Raw genomic sequence first — 27,342 nt, 5'->3', positions numbered from 1 at the left:
GCACACGGAAGGAACCTAGATAAGGTTTAGAGGAGATACTCCCGTTATTCAGCCTGAGGTTGAACGGCTAAACACTTTTGAAAGTAGACTATATATGTGATGTAAATTGAGCCTAAGCTGAATACAAACTTTTTTGTTTTTTGTGCCGCAGACCAGTCTGATATTAAGACATATTACAATGTAGTGGGAGCCGAGCCCATGTTTTTCTCTTGAACAAGCCAGACCAGTTTCATCTGGCACCCCAAAAATTAAGCTTTTCTCTGATTCACCATTTTGACTTGTAATTTTGTTGTACTGTTTTTGAGGATAGACTTGCGGTGGCTCAATGATTTCCACACTCCACTTTACCATCCTTACAGCCGTCTAGCATGCTGATGTCAGTGTCGTAAAGCGAGACCCTCCAGTATCCTGGAAACTTTCGATGATTCAAGTTCTTGTTGTCAATGTATTATTAGACATAACATTTTGGCAACAAAGATGGAGTTTCACTTCATGGCAATGCTCCCGTTACTCACCACCAGTCAGGAAGTATTGCTGGTTTGAATCTTTTAAGATTGGTGGCAATGGGAATAGCTGAAGCTAGCAAAGCTACTGTATGCTCTTTCACAACCAGCTTATTTTTGTCGTCTTGGACACACGCAAGGGTATGAAGATCATATTCGCCGCTGTGCAAAGTGTTACGGTCCATTGTTGGAAGTAGTTGGCTTTTATTATCTGTGAAAGACACTCTGTTTCCCCTATATTTCATCTGCCTTTCTTTCTCGGTATGCTAAATGTAGAAGTCCACAATGAAGCTGAAAATATTTACAGATGCCATTGTGTGTATTTTCTTTACTGTGAAGTAGGAAGTGCAGTACAATTGAGTGAGGCCACTAGCAGAAGAGCTAAGACCAGAGCAAACGGGAACTCAGTCCCATCTAACACCTCGGTAAAAGAGCCCGATGATGGCGCAGGGCGGTTGAAGAGAAGAACAGAAAGAAGAGGAAGAAGAGGAGGAAGACAAAAAGAGGGCAGAGGTAGAAGTTCGCGTCTATGGCGTGTACTCACGGGGGAGGGGCAAAGCTCCTCCAGCTCCTCCCCGCTGCAGCTAGTAGCCTGCAGATATGGGGGGCTCGGATGGCGGGGGGTGTCCCACCCAATCACGCAGGGGTGAAAGCTTTACAGTAAAGCCCTAAAATAGACACAGGCTTTTCTGTACCACAGTCACACACAAGCAGCAGTCACATCCACCCACCCGCCCCAGAACCCTCTGTGAAGATGGAGGGTTGCCTCTTTCCCCAACTCAAGAGCCCATCCCCTTTCGTATGTTCATTTACCTTGTTTTACTTTGTTTACAGTAGTCTACCCCCACTTTGTGACTAATTACTTCCCATCCTTTATTCTTCGCTATTCGATAAGCCAAAGAAAATGCAGATGGAAAAGAGGCGAACCGGATCAAAATTCCAGTTCCAGGCCAAGAACAACAAATAAATAAAAGCAGGAGAAGAATCCTTAAGCTCCCTATTATTAATCACACTGGAAGACACGGCTACATAAAATGCCCTGGCTAAAAGGGGAAATGCTAACCTTGTCCGCTTTTCAAGTGGAAGGAAAAGTCAACCTTTGAGGTATGAAAGGAGCATCAACTCATTAGATCCAACTCCGGCTGAATTTGATGATTCATGTTGGACCCTCCGTCTATCTATTATGTGCACAGTGGGATCTTCAATTTGGATTGCCCCAACCTTTGGGGGTTTCAAGCTTTTGCTCTGTGGATTTTTATTCATTTATTTTTTTGTTTTGTGTTGCGAGCTTCAGATACGCCGCCGGCCAAGTACAATTTAAAAAATGAAGGAGAAAAAAGTCAAACACATGTAAATGAAAACCCTCACAGGGAGCATTGAGCAAATGCCAAGAGCGAACTGACTGCGTTCTAAAACAGACAATCAGACTGACTCCATGCTCCCGATGTAACTCTCGGCCAAGCCCCTTGGGGGCAGACGTAAATAAACAAATGGACACCTCCGTCGTGGCTTTCAGGTTCACAGTCATGCTATTATGCAGATTTTTGTGTGTGTGCAGTGTTTTGGTCCACCCATGGCTTTTGAGTGTAATTCCACTGTCTGCACACTTTTGAGCTTGTGTAAAATTGTATAACATGGTGTAAAATTGAAAGACGAACGAAAACGAACTATTTCAGCAGAACCGTTTTTTTGTTGAAGATTTAATCCTGCTTTTTATGCAGACAGAAAGTGACATTTATTTTATAATGTACCGTATTTTCATGACCATTCGGCACACCGTGTGGTTGGGCGCAGTCTCAGTAAGGGGTGCTATTTCTGTATTTGACACATACACAAAACGCACTGTATTATTGGGCGCAGCCAGGCATGGTAAAACAAACGCCAGCTTAAACATACGGCATGCATGCACGCACGCTAAAAACACGTTTTGAAAAAGGCAACGGAAGCAAAACTGAGTTCGGTTGTACTTTATTTAGCCATTTTACAATGTACTCACGTTTTTCTCTTCACCTCTTACACGGTCAACCTTCACTCATTGGCGACTGGTACCTGCTAGGGGCGTGCCTTTCGCGTCCTCTTATACGCCCACCCTTCACTCATTGGCGGACTTCCGCATGCCTGTCGTCACTCACTCCGCCTTTTCTCTATATAAACAGCGTGTCGGCCAGAGGTGCTCTCAGTCAGGCTTTGGAACTCGGCGCATACACTAGACGCTCCGCATTATAAGGCGTCCTGTCCATTTTGGATAAAATTTAAGACTTTTAATGGCGCCTTATAGTCGTGAAAATACGGTAATCATGATGAGTAAATGTGTTAGTTTGGGAAACAAAAAAACAACAGGATTGTTTACTGCAGACATGTCCAGCTCCGGGCCTGGAGGGCCACTGTCCTGCCTGTTTTCCAGCTCTCCCGGCTGCAACACACCTAATTCAGATGATCAGGTCATCAGCCAGCTCTGAAGCAGCATGTGAACGTTCTTGATTATTTGAATCAGGTGTGTTGCTCTTGGGAGAGCTGGAAAACAGGCAGGAGAGCGGCCCTTCAGGACCGACTTTGGACACCCCTGGTTTACTGTAAACACAGGATACACTGTACAATATGGTTGTGTTTGCTGTCTCTCAATATATCATATGATGTTTTAATGTACAGTATTTGTATTATTTTAAATGTGGAAGTGATTTTCATCTTAAATACACTTTAGAAAACCCTTTTTTAATATTCTTGTTTATGTTTTTATTACATTACAATGCCATTATCCTTGAATAAAATTGTAACAGAAATGTTTTTTTCAGGGTTTTTTGGGGGGGGGTACAAGGTCAGTCACGCAATGAATTAAATTAAATCATGGGACCACTGTTTTCTTTTGAGATGTGCCAAATGCAAACCATAAGCTCCACGCTCACGATTGATGATTATACACATATGTATGTGTGTGTGTGTATATATATATATATTTTTTTTAAAAGAAGTTTTAATTACTGTGATAATATATTTATATATTTTCAAGTAGACATTAAGTTGCATCTTGTCAGTACCTTCCTAAAGATGCATGACAACCTTCGTTGTGGTTTGACCCACTTCAGGAAACCAATATGGCACAGGTGTCAAACTCCGGTCCTGGAGGGCCGCTGTCCTGCATGTTTTCCAATTCTCCCTTTGCTACACACCTGATTGAAATGATCAGATCATCAGCAAGCGCTGCGGAAGCCTGATATTGAACCTGTTTATTTGAATCAGGTGTTTTGCAACAGGGAAACAATGCAGGACAGCGGCCCACCAGGACCTGAGTTTGACACCTATGAATATGGTTTCATTCAAAAAGAGGAAGGGATATACATCTGACTGTAAAACTAGGAAGTCTTCATGAACAAAAAAGCCCACAGCTAACCAATGGGGTGGCATTCCACTGCAAAGAAGCTTTACAAAACGAGGATATGTCGCCAAATTGGAATGGAGCCTCCAAAATGATTTTAAAGTGAAAGAGATGTTTGTACTGTACATCAGTTGTAGCTGATATTTTTAGGCCAAGTTGTGTGTCGGTGGCCTTGAAACACGGTCTCAGCCATGCCGAAATATTGTGAGGAATATGAAAAGAGGAAGTATTCAGCAGATGAATCTTGCCGACTAGTTATGAGCACGCTCACATGATGATTGGCCCGTTTCCAGCATGCATTTGTGTATTTCAAGTAGAACTGTTGCTGTGTTGTGAAATATGAAATGGCCATGACTGCATCTTGACGAGAACACCAACTGCCCCTCAATAATATCAGCATAAATTATGAAATGTGCCATCGAATATTTAAAGTTCTGTGTCACTGACAAGGTTAGCATTTCTTTTGTGCTTAACAAGAACACGCACACACGCAGAGGTGTCTTGACTTAACTTTTACTGCGGAGCTGAGAGAATGCTAAGGGAAAGCAACAGAGGAAAATACAAACCAGAAGCTAAAACATTGCCAGAAGCAATGCTATAATCATTACAATTAAAAGCCACAGCTTACTAACACTAATTGAAATTACCATCATACCAGTGTAATGAAATGAGGAGCTACCTGACGTGTCCGCCCGAGTGCCAGGGGCCCCTGTTGACCACTGGGGGCCGTGCTCTTTCCTCTATACAGACAGAGCAAAGAAGGGGGCCCAGACCACATTGTATAAGTAAGGGATGTTAAAACCATTTAGAGCCCTCTTAAGAGACTTCAAAGTAATGGTAATAATAATAATAATGGAATAAAAAGGAAGGATGATGGTTTAAAAAAAAAGTATGAAATGATGTTCTGATTTTTGTTTTTCCCAAGAATTTCTAAAAAGCACAACCTAAACTTTAAGGACCTTGTGGCGTTTCACCTAACGGCACCAAACACATGCTGCATATTAGTGAAGATGTTTGCACTGGCACAATGAGAGTCAGTCATGTAGGCCAGCGAAGCCATCATGCGCTGATTTACTGTTGCAGCATCTGAGTGAGAGAAACGTCGACAGATTCCAGGGAAAAGAACTCGCAATGGCACAGTGGAACCTCAAATTTCAAACATTGAAGTTTTCAGGGACAATATGCTTTTAAAAGTGACAAAGATGTCACGCAAGACAGAAAATCCAGTGTGTCATCATTTCAGTGAACCTCTAAAGCAGTTCAAATCATGGTATCAGTGCCACGAGTACTACACAGGCTCCCTCAAGTGGTACGCAAAGAACCATAAATTGCACATAGTGTTACAGTGGCTTCAACTTTTTTTTTATCCAGTAAATCACATGTAGGAAGTGCAGTTACTTGTATTTAACTTTCAAGTATAATATACATTTAACCTTTTTGTGCTTTGTTTAGGTACAAGTTTGATTGAACTAATGTGCCGTACATTTTTATTGAATCCTTATTCAAAAACAGTTTTCTTTTTTTTCCTGCATCCAACATCGGAGATGTCGCTGCAAACCAGCAAGTGTGCTCATGTGATGAAATGACACATTGACACATGAGGTGTAGAGTCAGGAGAAAACGCCCGGCCGGCCGAGTGCACGGTCATCACGTAAATTGACTTCAATTTGCTTCTCCGGACAACTTTTACTTGTCATGGAGTGCCCAAGAAATGAGGGAATACCACAATGCGACTTGATGTGAAGTGGGCTAAGCGACTGGTCTGATCTAACTCTCTCAGTCAATGTTGCTTTAATTTTCACGCTGAAGGCAAACTTCGCAGCTCGCGCTACTGTTTGCAGAACTGTTCGTGGAGCCCAAATACTGAATAAATACACCAACATTTATTGTTGCTCACTACTGCTAACTAATAAATAGTGATGTAGAACTGTTGTATAAAAATAACAGTTTGATCTTTAAGGTTCCACTTGCCTTTTTTTTTTTTTTTTTAAACATGCCTTTTCCAGACTTGTTTCCTTTAGATATTAAATGATTACAGGAAGTTTCATGATCGTTTTTTTAAATTCTCAATAACAGACTTTTGGGTAATCCTGAGAGTCTTAAATTGTGCTTTCTGGTACACCCCCTTTTATATATTAGTGGAAGTAAAAACCAATATATAGTTATTAATAGTTTTAGCATTTTTTTGAAATATTAATGAAGGTGTACATTGATGATGAACTCACATGTAGATGATTGTGGGGTGGAGGGGTCGTGGGTGAGTAATTCAACATGAGGAAAAATAATTCATCTGGTGAATATTAAGGGAGGAATTCTTTCAGCTTTCTGTCTAGAAACCCATCATGGAGAGACAATTCTCAGGCAGACTGACTGACAGAAAGCAAGCTACCCAGACAGACAAACAGACAGTGGGATGGAGGGGGGTGCTCTTGGTTACCTGCCATTCCAGCAGACACCATGTGCACCTGGGTGGAGTCTGCCTCCAGCACGCCATTCAGCTTCTCCTTGGCTGTTGAATAAGCAGCGAAGTAGATCGCCCTGTGGTAAATAAGGGGATGAGGATTAATGGAGGTTGATTGTGGAGAGACTGGTTGATTGGATTGGATGTAGAACAAAAAAAATCTTAAATGATGGAGAGGGACACAATTTTCCATGTGTGCTCCTGGGGGGGGCCGCATAGAACCACGCATTTCCTAACAAGATGTACTAACCCAATTCCAATGATGCTGGGATGTTGTGTGAAACATAAATAAAAACAGAATGCAATGATTTGAGCATGTCCGCCTCACAGTGCACAGGTGGAGGTTTCGATTCCGGCTCCGGCCTTCCTGTGTGGAGTTTGCATGTTCTCCATGTGCCTGTGCGGGTTTTGTCCGGGTACTCCGGTTTCCTCCCACATTCCAAAATCATGCAGGGCAGGTTAATGGAACACTCTAAATTGTCCCTAGGTGTGAGTGTGACCGAGAGTTTGTTCGTCTATGTGTGCCCTGTGATTGGCTGGCAACCGTTTCAGGATGTACCCTGCCTAATGCCTTGTCACATTTGCGAGGTGGTGGTGGACCCCAAAAAGCAGGCAGGAGGGAGGTGCAGGGTGAACTTGACGAATTGTATTTAATAAAACACAGAGAAAACTGAATCCAAAACAAACAAAGTCCTAAAAACAAAAAGAATCCAAAGTATCAAAAAAAACCCCAAGCTGTAGCTAAAACAGCAGCCATCTCGTTACCTCTGTGTCCCGCGTTCTAGACGCATAATTTTCCCGCGGGACGCACAGTTCCAAATAATGGCGTTTTTGGGACGCAAGGAAAAAAAAAAAACGACGGCAGGCCTGAGGAGTTCACGGTAACGATCGTTACCGGTCGCGTGTCGTTTCCGTGGTGTCAATTTGACGGTACCGAAAAATGGTCACTGCACACTCGTTGACTGTACGCGATCGAATCTCTCCTGCGTAATCAATGCGATTTCACTGTGCCTGTATGTGTGTTTGTGGTGTGGTGTGCGAGTGTGTTTCTTCTAATTTACTTTCGTTTTGTTTTGTTTTCAGTGTTGGCGGGGCGGAACAGATAACGTTATGTGCGCATGTGGGTTGCTATTTTAGTCCGCGAATTGAGGAATTGCGCAAATGACAATTTGAGGTGGCGGCGAAAAAAACACACAAAGGTCTAATTACGACATTTAAGAAATGGGAATGCCAGTCTGATTTTTCGTATGAATCGTCCGAAGGGCATATCACTAAACTCACCTGTGACGTATGCACAGAACACGAGAGCGAGATACGACGCGAGGCACGATTACGAGGCAAGTTGGTCATTAGATCTATAGGCTAATGCTTTGAAAAATATGATGAAACAGTCTTGGTTATTCTATAATTTACTGGTTGTAGCATGGTAACTTTATGAATAAAACATTTGTCACAAGGTGTAGTAATGCTAATGTTAACTGTCAGTAGAACTAACGATGATGTGTGGTAGATTCTTTCGTCAAATTGATCGTAGATTACACATGCATCGTCTTGGGAAGAGGATGTCAAGCCTCATCAATACTTACCTGTATTAATGATGACCAGTAAATTAATCTTTGCGGTGTGAGACTGGAAAAAATACTCTGATTTTGTGCTATGTTGTATGAGTACAACATATTTTGATCCATTTATTTTGTTGAATAAACCTGGAGTACACAGCTGCTGATGTTCATTGTTAATCTTGTATGCCTGAATTATTAAATTTTTTGCAACATTTTTTAAAAGAAATAAACCTATTATCAATGTATATTGTTGTTGTTTGTGATATTATATGCAATTGAATAAGTAGACCATTTCAGAAATCGAAATTTGGGACTCTCTAAATGCATAATGGGACTCGTACTTTTCTGATCAGCGAGTCCCTGAGACTCGCTGGGGGTAAACTGTAAAATTATCACTGTAACAGTCAACAAAACATGATCGAGAACATAACAGCTACAGCAAACAGACATGACAGCAACAAAGAAACAATGGCCCGACACTTGAGTGGTTGTGCCGGGAGTCCTTTTAAACAATTACATAGCGACATAACGACCAACAGGTGTGCAGCTGCAGTGAGAGCCCTACAGTGCCACCTGTTGGTCAAACATGACATGCCCGAAGGGATAGGCTCCAGCACGCCCCGCAAGCCTTGTGAGGATAAGCGGATCAGAAAATGGATGGATCAATGCAATGATTTGCAAATCATGTTCAACCTATATTTCATTGAATACACGACAAAAGACAAGATTTTTAAACTTCAAACTGATGAGAACTTGATTGCTTTTAGCAAATAATTATTAACTTAGAATTTCATGGCTGCAACACCTTCCAAAAAGCTGGGTGGGACAGGTGGCAAAACAGACTGAGAAAATTGAGGAATGCGCATTTAAAACAATTTGGAACATCCCAAAGATGAACGGGCTACCTGGGAACAGATGTGTGCCGTGATTGGCTCGAAAAAGGAGCTTCCCTGAATTGCTCAGTCATTCACAAGCAAATACGACATCAACAAGTTCTAAAAACAATTTGATGATGAAATCCTTCAATTCCTCGCAATTGTACGTTGCCTCTTATCCTGAATCATGGCACCCACCTCCCAGTCAGCTTGCTCGCCTCTTGCAAACAGGTGTTTGATGAGCATCCCTGAACTTTCTCAGTCTTTTTGGCCACCTGTCCAACATTTTTTGGAACGTGTTGCAGCCAGAATGATTATTTGCCAAAAACAATAGTGTTGATCAGTTTGAACATGAAATATCTTGTCTTTGTAGTGTAATCAAAAATTGTTGAGAAGACAAAGCCTAAACATTGGATATGGTCATATTTGGTAGCTCCTGAGAACATCTTGCATGAAAGTAAAGATAAGGTCACGTTTAAAGTTCCTACAGTTGCTTTGTCCCAATCTCCTGCCATAAGGCTAGCCAGTAACTTGAACCAGAAAGGAGTACCTTCTCCCATTTTGGCTGCATATAAGCCTTATAATAGCACAGAGCTAAATTGTCCAAAGGAGTGATCGTACCTCGAAGGTGCCACACCGACAAGGTTGGGTCCAAGTCCTCGAAAGAGCGACCGCAGTCCCTCTCTCTCGAAGATTAATCTGCAGAGAGAAAACAGTTGACTTAATACATATTTTTCATTCATGTGTATGTGATTGGGTGTTGGGCACACCGTGAGTCCAAAACCTTCAAGCAGGAGAAATTATTTAGATTCAAGGACTCAAGTAGTAATGAAGTCATGAGGAAACAAAGACAAGCAAATGCTATTGCATTTGACATTCCAGCTCTGTTTTCTGGTAAATGTTGAGACAATGTGATCCTTTCAAGATGGAACACTAAATTATCACTCGTTGGGCATCCTTTCACATTCCATAAAAACAGATATGTACAAGGCCACTGTCAGCATACTGATGCGCCCAAAATAAATCAAGTGGCATATGCCTATACACCGATGATCTTTACAGGAGAATAAAAGACAACGACTACCTGGGTTCATTTAGTCCCACCAACCTTCGGGTGCAAAGACCGGAAATAATGCTCCAGTGACGATTTCTACATTGCATCTTTAAAGTGGTGTTCATTTTTGCAAAAATGGAGTGATCAAGACCAGCGGTCCCCAACCCCCGGGCCGTGGACCGGTACCGGTCCGTGGGTCATTTGGTACCGGAACGCACAGAAAGAAAAAATAATTTTACATAACTTCCTTTGTTTTAAATTTCGGAATCTGAAAGATGTCTTATTTTGAAAAAATACCGGATTCTGTGTTACACAATGTATTTTCACACTATAGGACGCACCAAAAAGTCTTCCATTTTCTTAAAAGCTCACCGCGTGGCTTAAAATCCGGTGCGCCTTGTGTATGGTCATTACGGTAATATGTCGACCCCAAAATGGCTCCTTGCTGGAGACATGCTTACAATGTTATAACTTGCTGTTGGTTCAGTGAACTGTGTCGCTGCTTTATTACATACATTTTTGTTGCAGCTCTGAAAAAAGGAGAGCTGTGGTGTTGTTGTTTTTTTTAAAAACGCACACTTAAATAATGGTTTTCACAGTTTCAACAAATACAGGTACCGTATTTTCCGCACGAAAAGACGCACTGGATTATGAGGTGCACTTTCAATGAATGGCTGTTTAGTAAAATGTTTTTATATATTAAACGCCTCGCACTAAAAGGCGCAATCTACAATGCGTCCACTAGATGGTGCTACGCTCCTTCCATTCAACTCAAAAGGCGTCCGTTCAACTTGAGAGGCATTTGCATTTCCTTTATCGTAGCTCCAAGAGTACAATCAGATAAGATAAAATCAGAAAACCTTTAATAGTCTCACAATGGAGAAATTCCCACTTCACAGCAGCAAAGCTATGAGAGGAAGAAGTAGCAGAGCAAAATAAATAGGAGCTGCTGGAAAGACAGCCACTCTCGCGGCGCCATCTTGAAGTCAAAATAACACGAGTTGTCAGTCGTGGTTATTTATTCCTTTATTGTGTATTCATTCACAAATGATGAAATCACAATATAAATTCTGTAGGGGGGGGAATAGAATTAATTTTGTTATATCCTTGCTTGCTTTTCAGTTTTGATGTATTATTTTCAATTTTTGTAGTTTCATTGAAGTAATCGTTAGTTTACGTTTTTTGGTGGCGGTCTTGAACGCCTCTCGAGTCGAACGGAAGAAAGCACGGAGATAGACAAAGACGTACCTGCATTTGTTGAGACTGTTTTAAAAAATTAACACCACAGCTCTCCTTTTTTCGGAGCTGCAACACATACTTATTTAATAAAGCAGCGACACAGTTCACTGAACCAACAGCAAGTTATAACATTGTCTCCAGGAAGGAGCCATCTTGGAGTTGACGTATTACCATAATGACCATACAAAAGACGCACCGGATTTTAAGGCGCTCGGTGAGCTTTTAAGAAAATGGAAGACTTTTTGGTGCGCCCAATAGTGCGGAAAATACGGTACGTCTTTGTCCATCTACGTGCCTTCTCTTCTTCCGTTCGACTCGAGAGGCATTCATGACCGCCTCCGAAAAATGTAAATTAACGATTACTTCAATGAAACTAAAACAACAATCAGAGTTAAGCTGATATATCAAATGTATCTCTAACATATAGTAATACATCAGAATTACATTGATCCATCCATCCATCCATTTTCTGAACCGCTTGATCCTCACTAGGGTCGCGGGGGGTGCTGGAGCCTATCCCAGCTGTCTCCGGGCAGCAGGCGGGGGACACCCTGAATCGGTCGCCAGCCAATCGCAGGGCACACAGAGACAAACAACCATCCACGCTCACAATCACACCTAGGGACAATTTTAGAGAGTTCAATCCGCCTGCCACGCATGTTTTTGGAATGTGGGAGGAAACCGGAGTACCCGGAGAAAACCCACACAGGCCCGGGGAGAACATGCAAACTCCACACAGGGAGGCCGGAGCTGGAATTGAACCCGGTACCTCTGCACTGTGAAGTCAACGTGCTAACATATGCAAGTGTAGGCTACCAAACGACGTGCTGTTTTTATTATTGGTTTATTTGAACAATTAACATACACATTACAGTAGATTTATTTAAAAAAAATACACACACTATATAGTGTATAGACAACGTTGCGCCGTACGCAAGAAACCGTACCTAATTAAGTGTCCAGTCGGCATATTTATGAACAATGCGGTGCCACGTGAGGCACCTGTAGTGTATTTTGCCATTTGCCATTATTAAAGATACCGTTGCTCAAATATGAAGAAAAACGAGGAAAAATTTGCAGAACGCCGCAACATGGACGCCGGCTTGGATCAACGTTCGTCATCGCGTTTTTTTTTTCAACTTATTAAAAATTATTAACGAAATGTAGTATTTATTATGAATATGAGAAAATTGATATAAAAAGTGCAAGAGTGTGTGTATGTATATACAAACCGAGAGCTGTATAGATAGATAAGTACAGTACACAAGGATAAAAGCATTTGATGATATGTTGACTTTTCCTTTATTTTTGTATTGAAATCATATGTTGCTACAAAACAAGGGGTAGGACTAGATAAGTTTCTTACTTCTTCCTTCTCCTTTGAACATAGAATTGTGATGATGACTGTTTTTTTTCTTTTCTTTTTACAATTTTTGCTTGCCTTCACTTTTGTCAATTTATTGTTGTATTGTGTGTTTTATATGTTCAATAAACAAACAAACTACGAAAATTGAAAATAATGCATCAAAACAGAAAATCAAGCGAGGAAATCACAAAATAAATTCTCTAGCCCCCCTACAGAATTTATTTTGTGATTTCCCCATTTGTGAATACACAACAAAGGAATAAATAACAAAAACTTCTGAGACAGTCCAGTCTCCAACATTTAACTAACATCTGATCGTTCTGTTGGAGCTACGCTCAAGAGGGAGGGGGCTATAGAATGTATTTATTTTGTGATTTCCTCACTTTATTTTCTGTTTTCATGCATTATTTTTAATTTTCGTACTTTCATTGAAGTACTGAAATCGTTAATGTACGTTTTTCGGAGGCGGTCATGAACACCTCTCGAGTCGAAAGGAAGGAGTGTAGCTCCATTTAGTGGATCCATTGTAGAATGCGTCTTATAATGCAAGTGCGTCCAATATATGAAAAATAAATAAAAATACAGTGATCCCTCGCTACTTCGCGGTTCGTTTATCGCAGGTTCAGTGCATCGCGGATTTTTTCAAACATCAAAAATGAATAAATAAATAAATAATCAGTATTATTTTTTACATATACATGGAGTACAGTACTGTATATGTTGCTCTATGTGACTCGCTGTTGTTTTGCAGCTTCTCACGGACCGTTTGCGGACTTTAAAAAAAAAATAAAAAGTTTACCCGTTTATGTTAATTGGACGCTACTTCGCGGATTTTCGTTTATCGCGGGTGGTTTTGGTCCCCATTAACCGCGATAAACGAGGGATTACTGTAGACCATTTATTGAAGGTGCGCCTAATAATCCAGTGCGCCTTTTAGTGCGGAAAATACGTTACATTTTATTTATAAGCGCCTTTCAAAACACTCCAGGACACTTTACAATCAAGAACAAAAACAATAAAAATTGCGGGTGAGCAGCGGCAGCCAGGCGCGCCAGCGTTCACTCAACCCACCGTGTCACTGGCGCGCTTCTCAGTCACGTGATAGGTTACCACTAAAATGAAGTCCAGGAAGAGCTAGCAAAATGATTTTTAAAAACCAAACAGCTTTGGAAAGTTTCTTTGAGAAGGGGAAAAGGGCCAGCCAGGAGACAGAAGAGGAGCCTACAACTTCCAAGAAAAAGAAGCTGGCTACATTTACCAGACAGTATCAGGAGTCCTACTTAAATGCGGATTTATCACAACGGGAAATTCCCACGCACCAGGCCCACTCTGCATTATATGCGGCGATGGTGAGTCGTATTTTTCATGCCCTTTGTATTTGCGGTGTATCATATTTTGAAGGGACGTTTAAACATTACCATAACGACCAGAGAGTGTTGCGGCCAGATAGGACGTTCCTCTTGTCATGATTCGTGTTTATTATTACTGTGTTATGTTTCGAAAATACCACACTTTTCATGCAGGTCATATTATATTGTTGTATTTATCCGCCACACCTTAAAGGCCGGTCCCTGAAAATATTGTCTGACATTAAACCGTGGGGTAAAAAAGGTTGGGGACCGCTGATCTAGAGTGCCCCACGATGATTTCAAACCATATCCCACTGTGAGAATTGAGAGTGAAATTGTTACCCACAGTTATACAATCCATCCATCCATCCATTATCCAAGCCGCTTTATCCTCAGGAGGGTCGCGGCCATGCTGGAGCCTATCCCACCTGTCTTCGTACACCCTGAACAGGTTGTCAGCCAATCCCAAGGCACACAGACGAACAACCATCCGCGCTCACACTCGCACATAGGGACAATTTAGAGTTTCATGCATGTTTTTGGAATGTGGGAGGAAACGTTGTGGGTACCCGGAGAAACCCATGCAGACATATGCAGACACTGGGAGAACAGGCAAATTCCACACAGGAAGGCCGGGGCCGGAATCGAACACTGCACCTTTGCACTGTGAGGCAGACATGTTAACTAGTCGACTATCGTGCCCTCGTTACACAATCCAAATCGTGCGATAACATAAGGCTTAATCTCACTGAAAGTTGACCTACTTAAACCCAATTTTTTCCCTATTCCCATCCTGCCCAATCCTCATCTGCTCTGCAACAATGGTACGAGGTTTCAGCTCATTGCTACAAAAGTCACTTATTTGCAATCACAACCAATCACACCTACTGGCAACTTAGACCTCTCAAATATGTCTGTTGCGACTGAATAAAGGAAAAACTTATTGTGAAGGAAGCCTTACTGTTTTAAAAAATGGGTTAAATTGTGGAGAAGTGAGGCAAAGATCTGTGACATCAACTAAACATGAGAGAGACCCCTTAGTTTGAAAACAATTTATCTGGGCAATGACATCTTGCAGACAAATTGTCACATGTATTTGTGTTAAACATAACTACAGTGGAAATCAGCTGCTAGAGCAGGGGTGGCCAACCAGTCAGAGACGAAGAGCCAATTTTTTTACTGAGTTACTGCAAAGAGCCACATCATCCATCCCCTTCCTTGCGCGCACACACACACGCACACGCGCACACGCGCACACACACACACACACACACACACACACACACACACACACACACACACACTTTTTTGGCCAAAGATCGACTTTTGAAGCGACTAACTTCTCACGAACGACCCGATTGCGCACCTGCATACACACACACGCGCGCACTCACGCGGGTGCCCACCAGTGCACTCGCACACATATGCACGCACACCACGATGAGCAACAGTCGGAAGGGCCGAAAATGAATGAAAGCTCAAGATACAAACAATTTTTTTCCCCCCACCCATTTCCTCCTCCCACCTCTTGCGGTTGACTTGGGACCTGTTTGCTGGCTCCGGGTTGATTCTGATCGACGTATTGGGCACCCCTGCCTTAAAATCAGAGGTAATTAGCTGACTAGCTTAGCGCTTAACCATTGTTTGTGCATGAGCGGTGATGCAGTCATCTGATTGGTTGCCCTCTATGTCAATCAAGTAACGGGATTGATGATAGGCTGACGGAGTACGTTCTGTGAAGTTAGCGCCTTGTTTGAATGGCATCGCCACTGCCGAGGCGTTTTCGACGCTTGTTGTGTGAGAGCCCGGGAGCCGCATTGAACCAGACAAAGAGCTGCATGTGGCTCACGAGCCGCGGGGTGGCCACCCCTGTGCTAGAGAATATAATTACAGTGAATGTTTACTTCATAAATTAATGAATGTCAATGTTCTTGCACTCTCCATTATGACCATGTGGTAACTGAAGCCATAAAAAGGTGCATGTCTTGAATAAATGGCAACATCGTCTAAGCAATACAGTATACAGTCAAACCTTGGTTTTCGAACGTCTGTTCTCGACCAAATCGGTTTTTGACCAAAAACTTCGAGTTTTTTTTATGCCTCAGATTACGACCGAAATTTGGTTTTCGAGCAAACTGAGCGCACTTGAATGCGCCACTCGACTTCTCTCGACTTCCTTATATGAGGAAGTGACGCTTCCTCGGGTTGACAAAGAAGTGACACCTCCGTTGTTCAATAAAGATTTTGGACAGTTATTTCTGCATGGCACCAAAGAAAGCAAATGGAAGTAGTAAAGCTGCTGAAAAAGCAGGAAAATAGTGTGCAAAACTATTGAATTTAAGAAAGATTTGATAATGAAATATGAATCAGCTGTGCATGTGTCTGTGTTGGCTAAGGAGTTCAGCATGCCGAAATCAGCAGCATCCTAAAAAACAAAGACCATCATAAAGTCAGTGATGTGGTTAAAGGATCTCATGTGTTTAGTGAACAAAGGCCACAAATATTGGGAGGAAGTGGAGAAACATTTGCTTATTTGCCCGAGTAGGCAGCCGTCAGCAAGTGCTCTCATGAGCCTTGCTTTTTTTGTTGTTTTTGTGTTTGTTTTGTCACTTTGCGTTTGTTGTTACGTCGTGTGGACCTGATGTGGACTTTTTTCAGCATTTTTTGGCCACGACATTCATCAAGGAGGAGACTCTGTGCTTGGTGGTTGCGCCTTCTCGGCAGCATGGGTATACCAGCACTGTTTTTGACTGGGAGGAATGTCGGCGCCATTTGACTGTCGTTGCTGGACAGTCCTGGGGCGCTTGTGTCTTGCGCCTGTAATGGGCAGCATTTTTCACAGCCCCGCTTTGTTCAGCGGAGAGATCGGTGCTGTTGAACGGTCTGCGGCTGGATGGATGTAAGGCTTGAGGAGCCGACGATGAGAAGAAAGGAGCGTTAGCGCGGAGCGCCGATGCGGATTTGGAACTGGGAGTCGCGGCTTGGAGTTTGAAGCGGATTACGTGGGACAGGAGAAGTGAACTAATCTCTTTTCGTCAATGGACGCTACAGCTTCGTGTTTGCTTTCAAAACTTGGCTTGTAGCAGACGTGTGCACATTTTCAGCATGACGTCTCTGATCCACTGGTGAAAGGACACTTTGATCCTCTCCTCTTTCATCTATAACTGCTTCAGACAACAAAGTGTATGCAGAAAATTGGTGAAGATTGCACGACTGTCTGTGTCCAATGTGTTGTGTTGTATTATTTTTGTTATTTTGACTTCAAAATGGCGCCGCGCGAGTGGCTGCCTTTCCAGCAGCTTCTATATTTTGTTGTTCTACTTCTTCCTTTCATAACTTTGCTGCTGTGAATTGGGAATTTCTCCATTGCGAGACTAATAAAGGTTTTCTTATCTTATCTTATTTTCATAAATGAGAAACAGCTAGCAGGGGACAATCTTAGCCAAGATACGATTTGTGGCAAAACAAGATAATTGTATGGACATTTGATTAAAAAAAACAAAAACAAATAAAATATGGATCCAGCATTGCTCCTGAAGAGTTTGATTTTAAAGCAAGCAGAGGATGGTTCGAAAAGTTGAGGAAAAGAAGTGATTCGTCATGGGGAGGCAGCCAGTTCAGACAAGGAAGCTCATGAAAAGTTTAAAATTGAGTTTGAAAATCTCATCAAGGCCGAGGAATGTCTTCCTCAGCAAACTTTTAATATGGACGAGATTGGACTTGTGTGGATAAAGCGGTTCAGAAAATGGATGGAGGGATGTGACCTCATACTGTAGTGTAGGATTGCAGACAGAGCGTCCATAGTTACAGCCATTACTTTAGGGTTTATAAATTCAAGGTGGAAAAGAATGCAATCTACAATTGTCACAATGAGAGAGAGAGAGAGAGAGAGAGAGAGAGAGAGAGAGAGAGAGAGAGAGAGAGAGATGTTCAATTTTTATGTTACAATGTCAATGTTTATGTTAAAATTGGTAAAAATAAAACATACAAAATGTTTGTAGTTTGTTGTTACCTGCTCTCTTATTACACGTGTATGCAGTTTATGGTGTAAAATAATTGAAAAAATGCTTTTAAAAAAGTTGTTTTCTAGACTAGAATTTTTTACATTGATTCTAATGGGAAACAGTGTTTCGGTTTTCGAACAAATCGGTTTTCGAACAGCCTTCTGGAACGGATTATGGTCGAAAACCCGAGGTTTGACTGTAATAAGATTTTTCTAATATTTATAATAATAATAATAATACATCACATTTGCAAGCGCCTTTCATAACACTCAAGGACACTGTACAACCAAGAGCAATAGTAAAACACAGATAAAATCATAAACAAAGAAAGAAAGATTTAAGGCGGGTAGGCAAGTCTGAATAGGTGGGTTTTGAATATGGAAAGAGAGTCAATATTACGAATGTTGGGAGGAAGTGAGTTCCAGAGTTTGGGGGCAGAGCGACTGAAGGCTCTGCGCCCCATTGTACTGAGACGGACGGGCAGAGGGTAGAAAAAGGTGGAGGGAGGATGAGGACCTGAGTGAGCGAGAGGGAATGGAGATTTGAAGAAGATCTGACAGATAGGGGGGCGCAAGGTTATGGATGGCTTTGAATGTATAGAGAAGTAATTTGAAGTTGATTCTAAGTTTGACAGGAGGCCAGTGGAGCTGTCGGAGGATGGGGGTGATATGATGGAAGGAGGGGGTTCTCGTGATGATCCGGGCTGCTGAATTCTGAACAAGTTGAAGTTTATGGAGGAATTTTTGATGGACACCGAAGAGGAGTGAGTTACAGTAGTCAATACAGGAAGTGACGAGACTGTGAACAAGGAGAGCAGTGGTGTGAGGAGTGAGTGAGGGACGGAGGCGGTTTATATTGCGACGGTGGAAATGAGCGGACCGGGTAATGTTATTGATGTGGGAGTGAAAGGATCGTGAACTGTCAAGGATGACACCCAGACTCTTCACCTGGGGGGAAGGAGATATAGTGGCATTATCAATTATGAGGGAGAAACTGTCGGCTTTGTTTGGAGTGGATTTGGTACCGACGAGTAGGAGTTCTGTTTTATTGCCGTTTAGCTTGAGGAAATTATGGGTGGACCAAGATTTGATTTCTGAGAGACAGTGAGAGAGGGATGAGGGTGGGAGAGAAGCATCGGGTTTGCTGGAGAGGTAGAGCTGGGTGTCATCCGCAAAGCAGTGAAAGTTAACAGTAAAGAAATTTAACAGTAAATTAGTGATTAAAAATACAATTGTATTCATGTCATAACAATAATTATCATAATTATATGTTGTCTGTTATTTGGTGATAAAACGCATCCTCATTGTCACTGCTGCTACAGACAAAACTAACAAAAGTTAATGATGACAATTAGAAATGGCTCTGTGTAACCAGGTAAAGTTTCACAAGAGTACATGCAATGTTTTCTACAGTGTTGCCATGTATCACAGTGCAGTGATTCTCAAAGTGTGTTTCGAGTAGCACTCGTGGTATGGAGGCTCTTTCGAGTGGTAAGGCCCAAAAAAAAGTGAAAAAATAATAATAATAATAATCACTCAAGTGTTCCAACTGTGCATGTTACAATGGCTTCCGTTCTTTTTTTTTTTTTTTTTTTTCATCCAGTCCAGTACAGTTGTTAAATATGATTTAACTTTCAGGTACTATACATTTGTATTTAATCTTATAGCACGTTTTTTTTTTTAAAACATTCATTGAGGCAACATTTTTATTTCAGCGTTTTGTGCATTACATTTTTAATTGAGTCACTACTTGAGCAGTTTTTTTTTGCCATACAGGAAACTTTATGTGTGCGTGCAGGTTGCTATTTTCGTCCTTGCGCTGAGCGCGCGGATGACGGATTGAGATGGCGGCGAAAAAAACCCATCGAAAGGCGTTTTACTTACGACGTTTAAGACATGGGGATGCCAGTCGGATTTTTCATACGAATCATCCCAAGAAGGGCGTATCGCTAAGCTCACGTGTGATGTACACACAAAACACTAAAGAGAGATTCAACGGGAGGCACAATTCCAAGGCAAGTATTGAACTTGGTCATTTGACCTAAAGGCTAATCGCTGTGAAATATATTATGAAACAGTCTTAGTTATTCTATAATTTCCTAGTTGTAGACATGGTAACTTTATGAATAAAACATTTGTCACAAGGTGTAGTGATAACTGTCGGTAAGGCCTAACGATGACATAAGGTAGATTCTTTGGTCAAATTGATAGTAGATAACACAGTGCATCGTCTTGGGGTTGCAAAGTGGACATCAAGCCATATCAATACGATAAGACTAAATATTGTAATAAGGTCTTTTTTTTAAAGATTCATCTTTTAATCATTCAATTCCTATTACATGCTTTTGTATTAATAAAGGGGGTGAGTAGCCATTGATATTATGTTTATTTATATAAATAGTACACACACACACACACATATAATCATGTTAACAGCGTCAGGTTTATTTGTGGTCCATGCTATATAGCCAGAACTGAAGTATTGTATTTCTGATGGCCATAGTATTTCATAGTAATTGATATATTAATGATTACCACTAAGTTAATCTTTGCAGTGTGAGACTGGAAAAAAATACTGTGATTCACCCTTTAAATATTATACCTTTGAATATCAGAATTCTTGATTATGAATATCAGTCAAAATAGAAAAATGGTTTACCATGGTGAACGTTTACGGAACCCAAAATTAAAACAAAGTTACAAAGTTACTGTGGTTTCCCATTAGGTGATCCAACGGAACCGAAAAACGGTTTCTGTGAATTTCTGAAATCCTCAGGCCTGGCATTGATTTTCAATTCTATCAGAAAAATAAAATGGCGTGTTCACATTGACTTGCATTTACTCGGCTCACTTGGCGCTTTTTAACTGATACAACTATTTGCACAGTGGTCATCGTATCAATATTACAGCAACACTTAATGAAGCTTTACTTAAGTTTATATCCGAAATGTATATTTTGATATCGAGGTTTGCTGTAGTACGAGAGTGGTTTTCTTACATACTTGTCAAAAAAAAAAAAAAAAAAGATTGATTCAGTTTCTCCTCTTTATACAATACTGCTTTATCACTAAGCTCAGAGTTTCCCCGACAGTATGCATTTACACCAGTTTTGCAATGGATTGCATTAGGCCTCTGTCGGAATAGATTGAAGGGCTTTATTGTTTGTTTTCCAGGATGAAAACATGAAACACTTTCATAATGCAGTTTCAGTCGATTCATAAATATGAATTGCCAGGACAATGTTACATCGTATTTGACTACCAGTGTCAATTTTATAGTGCAATAACGCTGTTAGGCACATTTTATGCCATCACATTTCCAAGCAATTTATTTTGTGACATTTGCCATTACTAGCCTTACTTGAGACAGTGCAGAGGCCCCGGTGGAGTGACGCGGGCGACGCTGGCTCCGTTTACGGTGCTGAGCTGAACTTCAGAGATGTAAAGTGTAACAGAGGAGGACTGCAGTCTGGTCTTCACCACTTCCAGAGGACACGTCAAAATAGCACCCACTGTACCCCCACATCTGTCAAGAAACCCAAGAGACGACGTTGAGTGTGGAAATCATGGGAAGACAAAGCAGGACAATGGTGGGGGAACTACGGTGACATGAACATTTTGTATTAGCAATCACCTAGTTAGAACAACCGACAAATGGAAGATAGCACAACTTTTAGTTGATTAGGAACACAGATTAACAGGAACTAATTCTAACGGAACAACATTTGATTATCTGATGATTTGTACTGTTGTTTATCTGCATATGATATAAGATACGAAATGAGTTTGGTAAACTGGTGATCGGGTTGCGCTGACCTTCACTGAACCCGTTAGTAAGAAGTAAACTATGTCCTGCAACAAAACTTAAACCAAGGATCTCAATAACATATTTGCATTCCAACAACTCTCTATTAACCTGGCTCATCCTTACTCGTTCACTCTGCTAGCACCAAATGACGACTGAATCGACGGGAAACCTGGAATATGCTTTAAATCAGGTCATGTGAATAAAAAAAGGTATCGTGTGCTGACTTTTATCCTGTTGGCAGGCAGCAAGAGTGCACACTCTTCATCGTAGCACCAGCTATATTTACCGTTCACTGGGCGACCCACATTCATGCGAAGGCAACGTTGACCCTTAGCCTAGTTTTCAGAGCACTGTTGACTGCTGCATGTGCAGGGACCGTGAGCTCACTTGTACAAGGAAAAAAACGGGATTCTGCTTTTACCTCAAGCTACATTTCCTTGTGAGGGGTCTCCCGAGGTGCTTTGTCAACAAATGGCTCTCTTTGAATTCCAATTGGTTTGTGTGCAAATGAGAGCAAAAGAAAAGAATAGTCACAGCACTTTGGGAAAGAGGAACCTGCCTTTGTCATTGCTTTTAGGGAAGGGTCGTCAGACCCGTCTGCAGAAAATCTAAGGAATTATTTGTTTAACTGTCTTAATATCGTCTTCCTTTACCAAGATTTTGCATGCGGAAATATAGAATGTGAGGCAGGGAAAGAGAGAGAGAATTATAAATATCAAATGTAGTAATCCTGCCAACCCCCCCCCCCCCCGGCCCCCAAGAAAAATACACTGCACAACTCCCATTCAAGATAACCACACAACACCTTTCAGAGGATAAGCCTAATACGTTTTGATTTTTTGTTTACGCCGGAAGTGCGGCCATTTAAAGAAACAAAAGTCAGTCAAATCACTCTCATTTTTTTCTATATTGGACTGTAACAAGTGAACTCCACGCAAAACTGCGAAGTAGTAGCATGATTACTGTAAATAATACAAAGTACCGGTAATCATAATAGTTGAGCAATTATTGCGCTACAACGTGGTTTAAAAGCCTAATATTGCGGATGTCAAGAGATGTTCTTTAACTCACCCCCCAGCGAACAAATGAACCAGTGTGTCCCTTTGGCTCATTATTTAGCATACTCTGCTAGGCAGCAAAAGTCCGGGATGCGGCAGAGGAGCAAAAAATGAAAATACAATTAAAAAAATTATAGTAAATACTGGTTGCCGTGCCCCGTGTCTTCTCGCAAGTGTTTGTTTGCCGTCGTGGGGATGCCCACGTCGATTGGAACCAACGACGACGGTTGCTGATGATGACCCAGCGGCGGGCGAGGCGATTTGCACCCCACTCAGGGCCCTCTGCTTCGATGTCGCCTTTCTCAGCGCTCGCTCGCTCGCTAGCGTCTTCTTACTAAATCATAGAAAATGGCGCGAACCACCGCGGAGCGTCTTCGTTTGAGAGCAAATGTCCTCTACTACAGACGTTTATATGCAACATGCACTCGTTTGTCCGGATTGTGTCCTTAGCTTCGTTCGCTGCGGCAGACAGTGGGCAAACCGCACACTCTTAACTCAACTTTCATAGGCTGAGAAACACGGGCGGGGATTGGTCAATACGACGTGGACGTCATGTCTGTCACGCCCTGATCACGCATTGTTCACATGCTCAACGATTAAATTATTAAACCAATGGGAAAGCTTTTGATCATATCTTAAAGGCAGATATACATTTGTAATTTGACGCACTGCTATTTTAACAATCATTTAGAAATAATTTTTTGGAAAATCTGCTGATTTTGAAGTGGGGCAACAGTCGCTTCACCTAACCACTGTACTGTATTGGAAACCAAACCGCTCGTTTTCAAACTGGGCTGCCCGGATCCGGGAGGTCCGTAAACTATAGCTTGAGGGTCGACAAATTAATTTGTAGTCAACCATCAGGCCTGTTCGGAATGTCAAATCTCAAACATATCCCTCCTTTCCTCGGCATGAGTGCACCACTTCCGTTTTTCAGTCTCTCTTTTTTTAATATATTGCCATCTTGCTTTTTATCCGGTCGTCCAGTGGATAGCACGTTGACCTCACAGTGCAGAAGTTGTGGGTTCGATCCCGGCCTTCATGTGTGGAGTATGCATGTTCTCCTCGTGCCTGCGTGGGTTTTCGCCGGGTACTCCGGTTTCCTCCCTCATTCCAAAAACTTGCATTGCAGGCTGATTGAACACTCTGAATCATAGGTGTCAAACTCAGATCCTGGAGGGCCGCTGTCCTGCATGTTTTCCAAATCTCCCTGTTGCAACACACCTGATTCAAATGAACAGGTTCAATGTCAGGCTTCCGCAGAGCTTGCTGATGATCTGATATATATATATATATATATATATATGTGTGTGTGTGTGTGTGTATGTATATACTGTATATTTTGGCTGCCGCCTTTGTGTGTGGAGTTGGCATGTTCTCCACGTGCCCGCATGGGTTTTCTTTGGTCAAAGTAATCCATAATAGGCTCCCGCTCACCCGCCACGCTACTCATGTTGAGATATAGAAAATGGATGGATGGATAGATAGACGGATGCTATGTCGTGTCATTTTTTAAAAGTACACACTTTACAGATCGGCACTGGTGTACTGATGAAACAAAAATAATTCACTTGTTGCAGGATCAAATTTATTTTCCCTGAATTGACCTTTAATGGCAATGTAAATTCACGAGTTACGCTAACCAGTCACATCAGCTGAGAGACTCGCGCTCACAATAGTTAGTTGCTGATTCAATAATGCCACTGAATAGATCCACAGTTTTGTAATTGACAGCAGAGTATCGCAAGTTGGAGTCATGTGCACGTTTTCAGCATTCACATTCTATCGTGCCATGTATTAAATTACAAATGTCATGTTAGTCTTATGATCAAAAACTTTTGATTGAACGCTGAAGTTCAAATTTGTGTATTTGAAAGGTGGCCACAATTAAGATTGAGTCTCCATTTGCGCCTTGAATGAAGTACAGTATAAAGTGTCTACTATGACTTTGTGGTGTCATATCTAACTCTACAGGCAACTGTAGTGTTAGAGAGGCAGCAGTCACGTTGGGGCACCCAAAACGAATTTACTACCTTGAATTGCTTTGCATGGGAACTCTTTTCAAGATCACAAGACTGTGCTGCAGCAAGTGAATTATACAGTTATTGAAAACCCAGCATTGTGAATAACTTATGCAATCAGTCTGCCTTTTTTCCAAATGTCCAAAGCTACAACTGACTCAGGATCTTCCTGTTAATCTCTGTGATATTTCAGACGACCCCAATATCCAGTCCAATGCACCAAAAAAAATGTTTGATCCATGCATGTCACGCATTTCACTCCTGTAATATGAAGCCTCAGCCATCAACTTGTGACGAGAAATTTTTTTTTTCAGTAAATGCGACAGCAGCAGACCACCCGAAAGGAACCTGCATTTTTGGGTTGTAGGCATACTGTAGCTAGCTAGCTGCTATAAATGCACAGTGCGATTACGTTGGCTAATCGCTGACGCAAACAAATCCGCTTGCATTAAGTGAGCGGCGTACATTATTTGGGCTCCGTTTTAGCCATGCCCACCTCAAAACTATTTATCGCTTTAAGATAAGATATCCTTTATTTGTCCCGCAATGGGGAAATCTCTTTATCTCAAGAAATGAGTACCACTCATTTCTCAGATTTTGCATAAGATTTCAGCAATTGTCTTCAAACATGCATAATGTATTTAGAGACAAATCTTTGGTTTCACCGAACAGGGTGTTAAGTCATTTGTGGAAACTGTGGTGCTGACAAATATCTGCAGCAATAGGCAAGGAGCAAGACTGCGACGGACAGTGGCAGACAATGATAAAATGGTTGAATATATTGAGTTTTTGTCAAGCAAAACGTTTGTGGTTATATCATTTGAAATAGGACTGCCGCATCACAAAAATGGCACTAATTAGAGTTGACATTGTAAAGTTATACCTTCTGTTGGAAATACTATGTACTTGATGTGAAAATGCCTTGCGTGTACACGTGCCCTTCAGTCATGATAAAGTCCACTAACACATGTCTCATGATATTCTCCAGAGAGGTGGTATCTCGTGATTCCTGTTGAACTTTGACCAAACAGAGGAGTGGGGCAGCAAAACGCAAACACGCGTGCATGTGCTGATGTGTGTCTCCAGTATGGGGATGGGACATGTACACTATAGCGCTGCTCTTTATCAGTGTTTGGGTACAAAGGGAATCAGGGGAGCAGGCAAGGCATACAATGAGGTCAAGGCAGATGGGACGAAAATAGACCCTGTTCAACTTTGGTTCTCAAACTTTGAACAGAGTATGACCCTAGTAAATGCTTAGCTCTTCAGGAACCACCACAATGACTACCATTACAATCCTCTCATATAAAAGGACCAAATGTTCATCAGAAGACAAGACTGAGGTTATATTCCTGAAGGCTGCAGTGTATTTTATATTATTGAAAGCCAATGTCATATTTGCCATTTGAACATGAACACTGCGCGTCACCATATGAGAAAATAAAAAGCGGCTTATAAAAGGATTCAGTTCATATGTACTGCACATGAAAGTTAAAAGAAAAATTGTACCTAAATCAGTGTTTGAAAACAAAAAGATTACATTCAAATGTATTGAACTTAAAAGTTAACTACAACTCAGCTGTACTTAAGAAATGTACTGGACTATTAAAAAAATAAATGAAAAAGTTCAATTAACGATATACAGTTTAAACATTTATTCCTGTGATTCTAATTGGATTGGATTGGATACAACTTTATTGTCAAATGTGCTGTATGTGTAATCACATACCACTAGAGGAAGCCTGCGTACCACGAATGGTAGTCATATTAAATTTTGAACCACTGGTTTAACTTGCTTGGTGATCAATTCTTCTTTCTTTCCCCGGGTTGCTAAAATAGCTAAAGTCTGTCTCATAAGGCATTGTTCCTGTTTTCAAACACGATAAATTCTAATCATAAACAAAATATGAAATGAATGATCAAACATGGGAATCACAAGGTCACCCAGATTAATTCATCAAAAGCAGCAATTCTTCAAGTTTGGTAACGACTCCCGCGAGAGCGACATGGGCTTCCTCTAAGCAGGGGTGTCCAAAGTCGGCCCTCAAGGGCCGCTGTCCTGCCTGTTTTCCAGCTTTCCCAGGAGCAACACATCTGATTCAAATCATCAGGATCGTTCTAATGCTGCTTCAGAGCTGGCTGATGAGCTGATCATCTGAATCAGGTGTGTTGCAAACGGGAGAGCTGGAAAACAGGCAGGACAGTGGCCCTCCAAGCCCGGAGCTGGACATGTCTGCAGTCTAGTGGTACTGTACATGAAAGAATTATTACATAAAACACTCCTAGAGTTGGATCCTCAGATTGAATTTCTGAATTTAAAACGTGCCTGTGTCACTTCCACAATGGTTAGGATAACTCGCTACATACAGGCTGTGTGACAACTGTTATATTCTCACATGCTGATGTTCTCGTACACTAACGTTGCATGCACAATCACACTTAGGGAGAATTTAGAACTTTCAGTTAACCTACCATGCATGTTTTTGGAACATGGGAGGAAACTGGAATACCTGGAGAAAACCCACACAGGAGAACATGCAAACTCCGCACAAAGAAGGCCAGAGCTGGAATTGAACCCTGCGCATCTGCACTGTGAGGAGAACGTGCTAACCAGTTGACCAGTGTGCCGCCCAGCATTATTTATAATTATCTGAATTATTTTTCATTTAGT

The 27,342-nt window shown here is 41.6% G+C and overlaps 1 protein-coding gene across 1 annotated transcript in view; it reads right to left on the bottom strand.

Annotated features, from left to right (window-relative positions):
• Positions 1-23,137, bottom strand: part of LOC147195356 (solute carrier family 25 member 36-A-like) — a 28,263-nt gene extending 5,126 nt beyond the window's left edge. The window contains exons 1-4 of the mRNA XM_086128687.1: positions 22,664-23,137; positions 21,146-21,310; positions 9,396-9,473; positions 6,314-6,414 (exon numbers count right to left, since the gene is read on the bottom strand). Coding sequence (XP_085984813.1) covers positions 6,314-6,414; positions 9,396-9,473; positions 21,146-21,310; positions 22,664-22,704 — 385 coding nt within the window. The 5' untranslated portion in view covers positions 22,705-23,137. The remainder of the gene's footprint in view (positions 1-6,313; positions 6,415-9,395; positions 9,474-21,145; positions 21,311-22,663) is intronic.
• Positions 23,138-27,342: the final 4,205 nt, after the last annotated feature.

The sequence above is a fragment of the Hippocampus guttulatus genome, chromosome 14 (genome assembly GCF_054856545.1).
Source record: "Hippocampus guttulatus isolate MCC_2025c chromosome 14, RoL_Hgut_1.0, whole genome shotgun sequence".
Classification (NCBI taxonomy): Eukaryota; Metazoa; Chordata; class Actinopteri; order Syngnathiformes; family Syngnathidae; genus Hippocampus; species Hippocampus guttulatus.
Note: the sequence above shows the minus strand (reverse complement) of the source record. Positions and strands in the feature narration are given on the sequence as shown.